The sequence below is a fragment of the Asterias amurensis genome, chromosome 9 (genome assembly GCF_032118995.1).
Source record: "Asterias amurensis chromosome 9, ASM3211899v1".
In the NCBI taxonomy this organism is placed as follows: Eukaryota; Metazoa; Echinodermata; class Asteroidea; order Forcipulatida; family Asteriidae; genus Asterias; species Asterias amurensis.
The window spans coordinates 463,352-472,432 of NC_092656.1; the positions used below are offsets into that span (position 1 = coordinate 463,352).

General features: G+C 36.7%; 1 protein-coding gene across 1 annotated transcript in view; it reads right to left on the reverse strand.

Moving 5' to 3' along the window:
* The window catches only part of LOC139941460 (integrator complex subunit 3-like), a 28,437-nt gene extending 20,686 nt beyond the window's left edge, over positions 1 to 7,751 (reverse strand). Inside the window, exons 1-11 of the mRNA XM_071937975.1 lie at positions 7,593 to 7,751; positions 5,493 to 5,576; positions 3,699 to 3,782; positions 3,477 to 3,590; positions 2,910 to 2,994; positions 2,319 to 2,385; positions 1,663 to 1,804; positions 1,085 to 1,214; positions 641 to 738; positions 377 to 424; positions 106 to 249 (exon numbers count right to left, since the gene is read on the reverse strand). Of these exons, the coding sequence (XP_071794076.1) occupies positions 106 to 249; positions 377 to 424; positions 641 to 738; positions 1,085 to 1,214; positions 1,663 to 1,804; positions 2,319 to 2,385; positions 2,910 to 2,994; positions 3,477 to 3,590; positions 3,699 to 3,782; positions 5,493 to 5,576; positions 7,593 to 7,661 (1,065 nt within the window). The 5' untranslated portion in view covers positions 7,662 to 7,751. The remainder of the gene's footprint in view (positions 1 to 105; positions 250 to 376; positions 425 to 640; positions 739 to 1,084; positions 1,215 to 1,662; positions 1,805 to 2,318; positions 2,386 to 2,909; positions 2,995 to 3,476; positions 3,591 to 3,698; positions 3,783 to 5,492; positions 5,577 to 7,592) is intronic.
* Between the last annotated feature and the right edge of the window lie 1,330 nt (positions 7,752 to 9,081).

A 9,081-nucleotide genomic window follows, 5' to 3' on the forward strand; every position in this document is an offset into this window, starting at 1 on the left:
GGGTACTGAGTGGTTAAGGTACGAAATGACCTGACACAAAAAAATTCCAGCAGACCTACAATTTTAAATAGCCAATCTATATGAGAATGCTTCTTTAGAACTTACAGTACACGTCGTTAGAAGCCAACCAATCACAGCCCAGCGTTGAATGATGTCAGAACACAGAACCTCATTTGAAGGATGGACCGTACAGCAGATGTAGCGAATCAGATCGCAACGTAATGACTGACTTTCTGGGGTTGAGAGGTACTGGGTAGAGAAAGGTGTCCAGTTATTACAAGTAGTACGTCTTGGAAAACATGAAATTGGGAGAGGCTGCCTTCCAGAAAAGTGTGGTTAGTTTTAATAACTTAAAGTACATTGGCCATAGACTTACTTGCTTCTGAAACCAATCTTGGTATCTTTTTTGCTGACCAAACCGGACCTGTCAAGAAAAAAAAGAAAATCATAACTTAAAAGAAATTACAAAAACATTTAAAGGTAGGTTCAAATATTGGTAAATACTATAAAAATTATAGATTATAAATTAATGATCATTGGACATGTACAAACACGCTCAATGTGTCTAATCCAGCCCATAGTAATGGACATCAATTCCTAAAACACATTGATTTTAGATAATTCACAATCCCATACAAACCTTCGATGTGAGAAATATGACTTTCTTCTCCATATCTGGTGTGAGTCTGCAAGCGAGATACTTTGGAGATGTTCTCTGACCCATCAGTTGAGAGACACCTGCAAAACAAAAAAGTTCCTTTAAAATTCTGTACTCAATATTTGTTATTCTGATTGTGAAGCTAAGGATTCTCTGAGTCAAACTTAACCACTAGCCAAGAATCCAATGGAGAGAAGACAAGGAAGTCACAGTTGTAGATGAGGAAGGAAAACCCCAGAGAGTTATTCCTGGGAAAACCTGAACAGTTTTACAAAAAGGCAAATAAAAGTTGATCGCTTGATTCTTTGGAATAGGAATTTTGGTTCTGCATGGAAAAAGGGACTGCAAAACCCCAAAGCGACGACAAAACAAGTATAATGCTTTGTTGTAGACTAGGCCAATCTTGAACAATTGTTTTAAGCATACCTGTAAATTGCGAGTTTAAAGACTGTGGCCTGTGAATGATGTCTTTCCAAAGATTCTCAAACTCTGGTATTCTTGCGACGGTTTGAAGAAGTCTCAGGAGATCTCTGCCTATTCTGATGCATTCCATGAACTGGGAAACAATAAGAAGATAATAGCACTTTAAAAACCATGCGATAACTTTTAGAGCGTCAGCAAAATAAAACTGTCATTTATGGTCCGAGGGTCCAATTTTGTAGAGCTGCTTCTCTTATTGGCTGGAAACAGTGCAAGTATAAAACTGGGGAAAAAATCTCAGTCTGAGTGCTAAAGGTAGAGTCATTGTTTGTTTTTTTTCATCATGATGTGATTTATAGCAACTATAAAGAAAACTGAATTAAAGTCACCTGTGAAAGTTTCAGCTAAAAAAATGCCAAGAAAACAGTAAAAAAAATATCACGCTATTTCCATCAAGGGCATTGAATCCACCCTTATAGATCGATTAAGCTTTTATCAAATAAAATTTACATAATTTCTTTTTTGGGTCATTACCAAAGTATGACTCTACCATTCACAATACATCTTGGGAATGACTAACTAACCTTTGACCTGAGAAGCCCGATACAGAAGTCCACTTCCTTCTGCCTGAGACTCGCTAACATCGGTGAGCTGTGATCCTCTATGATTCGTAGGTAAGTGTACAGCACCATTGCCATTAATACTGGATACTTGTCTAACCACGATCTAGAAAAGAATTATTAAGTAAAAGTAATTAAGTCAAGTAATAAACCATTTAAGGGAAAGGAAGTTCAGTTGGTGGAGTGCCAGCATGTTAATCTGGAGGTCATTGGACAGCAAAAAACAAGGGTCTGTACATTCCAAAGAGGAATTTCCGCGCGAGTCTTAAGCTCAAATTCAATGCAATTTCGATTGAATATCATCTGAGTTCAGGAATGAACTGAAAATGGTCTGTACAAAAATGAACAGACTATGTGTTCGATATGTGACATCGTTAAATAGTTTTGTATTTTGACGAAAATTACATTTGAGGGTATCAACCACTTTGGAAATTTACGCCTTTTTAGAGTGAGGTAAGAGACTTGTAGTTTTTTTTTATAAGGATTCTATTATTTGGAAAAAGAGTAGATCACAACACTGAACTTAAACTTAGAGCCACTTTTTAAAAGTTTAATTCACATAGTTGTTGCTAGATTTACACCAATGGAAAAACCAAAGTCTTATTTAAATTAACACTTACTTGTTTTCAGTGAATAAATCCAGCAGCGCTTCAGCGAGCCACACATTCTTTGGACTAATATCTCCACCTGGTATATAGTCATAAAGAGTATCAAATAAAACTTACAATCCTACAATCTAGACTAAAGGAATATAATTTCCTCCCTTTAGCTCCTCTTAGTTATTTCTCACATTTAATGTCTTTTTCTTCTTGCAGCCAAAGAGATCATTTTAGCTTTGTTTGGGGCAAACTTCATAAATAAATAAAACTTAAAAAAATCAGTGGTTTCAATGAATTTCACCTCTGTGAATTTTCCTCCCATATCTAAAACTGAACATTTCTTCTCATTTCCTTTTCATCCTGCCATTAGCAGCTGTTATGTGTAATCAATGAATAAATGGAATCTTTCTACCAGAAGGCCAAATATCTTAAGATGGAAACGAGAGCAATAGCTTCAAAGCACCTAGGCCCATTTTGACAGAGCTGCTTACGCACAAAAAGTAGCTAAGCACAGCAACATTATGAACTTCATAATTAGTGATTCTTCCTCAAAGACACTGAGGTTAAAATGAGCTACAAATAAAATTATAACATCAAGTATGATATTCCTACCTGCTATTTGTTTGATGAGAGATGAACAGACATTGACGATTCCGGTCACAGAGTTTTTCACCATCTCCTTTGTGACCCAAACAAGCTGTAACCAAAGCAACAGAAATGCATTAAAGTCTCTTACTTGTGAACAAATAGAAAAGAGCCACAAAGCAAGGACAAACAGGACAAACAAGGAAAAACAATTTGTAAATAAAGAAAACATCAAATGAACATTTAAAAAATCTGGTTCAGCCTTTATTAATAAATGAATTTTTAATTAATAAAATGTATAATAGATTTTTTTCTTCAAATGCAGATTCATGATCAAACTCACAAACTTCGTTGTAAAAACAATTCCCTGTCAATTTCCCTTGTGGCTTAATATTTGATATAAAATTTACACCAAAATTTGTTGTTGTTTTTATTTATTAAAAAAATTAAGTTTGCGCACTAGAGCATTTGAAACCAAACACAAACCATTAAGTCTGAGAACATGTAGGTCCTGAGTGCCTAAAAATAAATTTAAAAACTGCTATGGAGAACCCTGTCCTGCCCTCCAGTGATTTATAAGACGTTCTGTCTCACCTGCTTTCTTACACCTTCCTGCAGCTTGGTGTACTTGTCAACAACAATCTGGTTGAGTTTGGCCCAAGCAACGGCGAGACCATCTCTTGATATCAATGCAAGGTCTCTATACGTCTACACAGGGACAAGAAAAATCATTAGTTTCAATTCAATTCAATGTCCCCTGTTTTATAGCTTGATCAATTGACAAACGCTAATTAAAAATTAAAAATGTGTCTGTACCTTAGGCGCTGTGGCTGGATTTGTGAGAATGCTGTACAGAAGACCAAGTGTTATCTCCTCATGTTCCTTCATTCCTTTACACACCTGTTTACAAAAATAACAAGTCCAATTATTATTATAATCTGGTAATGAAACCAAGGATGTTTCATAAGTGAAGTTAATCACTGCAGCTTACAAGCCTGAGGAAAATGTCACTCCAGTGGGATTCAAACTAACAACTTTTACCATGCTATAGCAGTGCAGATGCTTTAGAACTAGACCAACGAGCTAGCCTGGTCTAGTGCTTTACCACTAGACCAACGAGCTAGCCTGGTCTAGTGCTTTACCACTAGACCAATGAGCTAGCCTGGTCTAGTGCTTTACCACTCGACCAACGAACTAGCCTGGTCTAGTGCTTTACCACTAGACCAACAAGCTAGCCTGGTCTAGTGCTTTACCACTAGACCAACAAGCTAGCCTGGTCTAGTGCTTTACCACTAGACCAACGAGCTAGCCTAGACCAACGAGCTAGCCTGGTCTAGTGCTTTACCACTAAGACCAACGAGCTAGCCTGGTCTAGTGCTTTACCACTAGACCAACAAGCTAGCCTGGTCTAGTGCTTTACCACTAGACCAACGAGCTAGCCTAGACCAACGAGCTAGCCTGGTCTAGTGCTTTACCACTAAGACCAACGAGCTAGCCTGGTCTAGTGCTTTACCACTAGACCAACAAGCTAGCCTGGTCTAGTGCTTTACCACTAGACCAACGAGCTAGCCTAGACCAACGAGCTAGCCTAGTCTAGTGCTTTACCACTAAGACCACCGAGCTAGGCCTGGGCGAATTATTCGAATATCCGGTTAATGGCGGATAGGTTTTCCTATCCGTAACCGCGAATGCCTTTTTTTCTTAACCGGATATCCGCATAGGGCGCGAATACCTATTTACAAACCGGTTAATTCTGTAATTACAACCAAGTAACCGGATATTCTTTAACTATCCGAATATTCACGGACGTCGGGCGACAACTGATATGAATGTTTTGTCTGAATCCTTATGAAACTTCTATTAAGACAGCATAAAACAGCATAAATTAAGTATTTAACTATGCTCACCTCCGTGAAGAGTTAAAACAATGACATTTCTGAAGTAATTTGTTCAAAGATTACAAAAGTTTTCCTTCACGTAGAGTCAATCACGATCAAAAGAAAAAGCAAATCGCCATCTTTAAATTAGATCCGGTCATTTTTATGAATGAACCGAGTGACACTATCTAAAACTAATATCAATCCGCCCATAAGATCTCATTCACAAACGAACAGCGCCCTCTAGTGGCAAAAAAAAAAAGCTAGCCTGGTCTAGTGCTTTAGCACTAGACCAACGAGCTAGCCTGGTCTAGTGCTTTACCACTAGACCACCGAGCTAGCCTGGTCTAGTGCTTTACCACTAGACCACCGAGCTAGCCTGGTCTAGTGCTTTACCACTAGACCAACGAGCTAGCCTGGTCTAGTGCTTTACCACTAAGAGCAACGAGCTAGCTTGGTCTAGTGCTTTACCACTAGACCACCGAGCTAGCCTGGTCTAGTGCTTCGTCTCGGTAAAATTATCAAGAACCAGGCCTCGTTGGGATTAAACCACTAGTTGAAAACCTCTTCACCACACATTAATTCCCTTATTTATCAGCTACATGTATTTGTCATACTTGATTGAGTTGCTCAGATCCAAGCCTAAAATACAAGTATTTTGACCATGAATTTGCCATAGGAGTTTAAGATTAAAGACACTTTATGGACCCTGAGCAAACTGTATCCAACTCACCACAGCAACCAGAGAGTCATGAGCTTCTCTCTCTGACGAACTTCCCATCACCTTCGTCAGAATCTCACAACCTTTCTCCATTTTCTGCGCAAAAGGAAAAAATAATCAGTGATTTTGTTAGTCAGAAAACTTATGAATAATTTAGAAACCGCTTTACTCTCAGTAATATCTAGTGAGTTGACCCTGGACACCACTCCACTGCAAAAGTTATGATAGCAGAAGTGTCCATGTAGCTGGAGCAGATAATTTGTTACAATACCAGAATCATTTCACATTTGAGCTGTTTTTGGAACAAGCTCAGTATAATAAAAATAATAATAACAATTCATTTATACTGCGCCAATTCCAGGCAAACCTGTTCAAAGGCGCATGACAATGAACGATAAATACATTAAACCATTAAACCATCTAGGAAGTAAACAATAAAATATAAAAATACACAGTGTTTAAAATGCAGTAAGACTAAGAGAGTATTTTATTTGATTTTTCTTATGGGTTATAATTATTTCAATATTTCAATACCTAAAGGAATTGAAAGAAGTTTGTATTTATCAGTTTAAATTAAAAATGCAGTGAGGTGTTATTTTTCAAAAGACATCAGCCGGACTTGTCCAGTCAATAGTTTTCTGGCCTATCGCTAAAATCATTTGGCCCAGGTCTGCATTCCAGTGTTAATTTTGAGCCCTGATGTACATGAACACCCATGTCAAACAGGTACCAGGTTTGACTCAAGTCAGACTTTCAACTCTCGTCTCAATCTTTGTTTCAGTGTTACGCAACTTATTTTCGGTATCACGCTGTTGTGCACCATCTTCATGTACCGGTACCATTCCAGGAGTTTACTGTTAAAATCTGTTTTTGAAAGGGTTGCAAAATTTACCCTTACATCCCAAATCCTTATGCCAAAGTGTATGATTCAGAAGGACTGGGGCCAGTAGGCCCAAATAACAAGTGCTTATCATGGGATGTAGTGACATACGATAGGAGGATATTGCAGGAATGGGGCCACACTCTACCTAAACAGTCTCGTCTGTAAGGGTTCACTTGAACCAAGTCACACCCCATCTCACAAATCGAGGGTAAGAAGCTAACGTAACAGCCTGCGCCTCAATGACTGGAATGACTGGACTGGTTAAATAGGATGATCATAACAATTGACAACCAACTTATCTTCCCCAAAATGTTCTTATCCGCATTTTTTCAGTCTAATTCATGTCTGTCTAAAAGTGTAAACTTATGTGCAACTGTCAGCTTGATTAGAAATTAATTAGGCCTATGCAAAAAACTGCAAAGTGTGTAGCTAATTGAGTCTATATTTTCATAACTTTATTAAATAAAGTGAACAAATTAGTATTATTATCTAAACTAGCCTACTATTACTAATCTATACTGGATGGATCAATAAAATGTTACTTTTTGCATTTGGATAAAAGTATATTATTAAATAATATTCAATTTCTTATTATCATTGTCTGTATGAAATTTGAAAAACAAAAGTGAAATCCTTTTTTACTTTTGTCATTTCAAAAAACAAAACAAAAAAAATACCACAATTGCAAGAAGAGATCCAAGATTAACTTGAAGTAAAAGTTTCTGTATGGCGCCACCACTTTTTCTTTCGATAGGCCAATAATTTACCTCAATGAGAATGAGATACCCCCTTTTTGTAAAAATGTGTGAGAAAGTGGTTGCGCCATACGGATAGTTATCTTGGAAAAGTTTCCGTATGCGCCACCACTTTTTCATTCGATATGAAATAAGTATCTAATTTACCTCAAATGAGATATCCCTTTTTGGAAAAATGTGTGAAAAAGTGGTGGCTCCATACGGAAAGTTATCCTCATTTTTAAGGAACATGCATGGTAAAAATAATGAATGCATTTGGTGCACCCTGGCCGGTCACGAAGCATGAGCAGCAAGGAGGCCGGCCAGACTGCAGTCAGTGCTAAAACTGTTGTGCTGGCTGTGCAAGAACCGTTCACTTTAGAAAGGGTAACAGCAGAAGAATCAACAGCCATAAGTTCACTGCACACAAAGTCATGGAGATTTGCTGCCAACATTTGCCATAACAAATATAAGGAATAACGACCCAAATATTACCTCTTCGAGATCATCCTTCAGCTCAAGTGGCGAAGATATGAAAAGCTTTGACTTCTTGTTTTCGTCCATGATGACAAGGTTGTTAAATTACCAATGATTTGTCCTTAAAAGTTGGCAAAATGTCGACAGCGAGAGACGTAGGGTTCATCTCGTGTTGGCGTCCATTTTCCCTAAAGCGCGCCCTCTCTTGAATGGTTGAACCAATTAAAATTAGTTGGTTTGTTGCCGTTCGTATTCCAGAGCCATTCAATAGGTAATTGCAAGTCTGATTATAAAAGCAGAAGAAATCGAAACTAATTTTTCTACTATTAAAATATATAGGTATACAACTAATATTATGTTTATAATAATAAACAGAGTAACTGTAAGAATGCACTCGAAATTGATTTTTTTCCCCCTGTACTTTTACCTTTTGTTGCCGCGAGCGATAACTCTTTTTAGCTTCAGAAAAAACGGCACAAGTAAAAGTAGTAAGATATTTACTTAAAATGGTGAAAAATCATTCACATTTCAAAAAATGTAAATAACGCATAGCTCAAATCAAATGAAGATGCAGTAGTGAGAATAAAGCATCAAATTGAGCTGGAAAATTCGGCCGCAAACTGGTTATTATTTTTTGTTATATTGCGGGATTGGTGTAAAAAACGGGCTAAAACTGATGACTTTTTATTGAAATTTACCCAGGTTTGGAAAAGAGATATAATTTTTGGGAAACATGACATTAATTTTGCAAGTCAAAAGAAACATAAATGCATCATTAAGGATGACTTATACGGCGAGTAAAGCTTACAATCAATCAATTTTTTTTATTTTTTATTTTATTTTTTTTTTTGGGGGGGGGAGTGGTAGCCCAAGTCCAGGATTTTAATCATTATTGTGGATTTTTTTTCAAAGTGAGATTTTAAACTTTAAAATGATGCAGTAGGCACTACTGATATTACTTTTAGTGACCCAGGATTCTTACCATATTGTGGGAAATATTATAAATACTTTTCTGTTGGGGGGGGGGGTAATATGTTGCCAAATTCCTAAATATTTTGAAAGATATGAAATGATGCAATGTCAAATCAAATGCAATCGCATCAGTTTAAAATAAAACTAGTTGAAAAAATATCTAACACGTAAGTCCAGTAATTTTATCAAATCTGGGCCAAGTATGGAAAAGCAGCTTTAGTGCTGAAAAGCAATGAGGTCTTTTTGTTGAACTTGACCAAATATAACTGCTGAATTTTGGGAAAAGGTTTTAAATGTAAGGCTTTGTGTTTAACCCATCTTAATCTTCACTATACACAAGACTTTCAACATCAGTTTTTGCACAAGACATTTGTTCTTAATTAAACTTATTTAAGTACATTGACAAGCAAACATTTTTTACGCTCAAAACACATTTAATTTGATCATTAAAGGCAGTCAATATTTACATATTATATCCAATTTGATCTATGAAAATTAACAAATATATACAATTTAAAAACTCTTTCAAGGTATG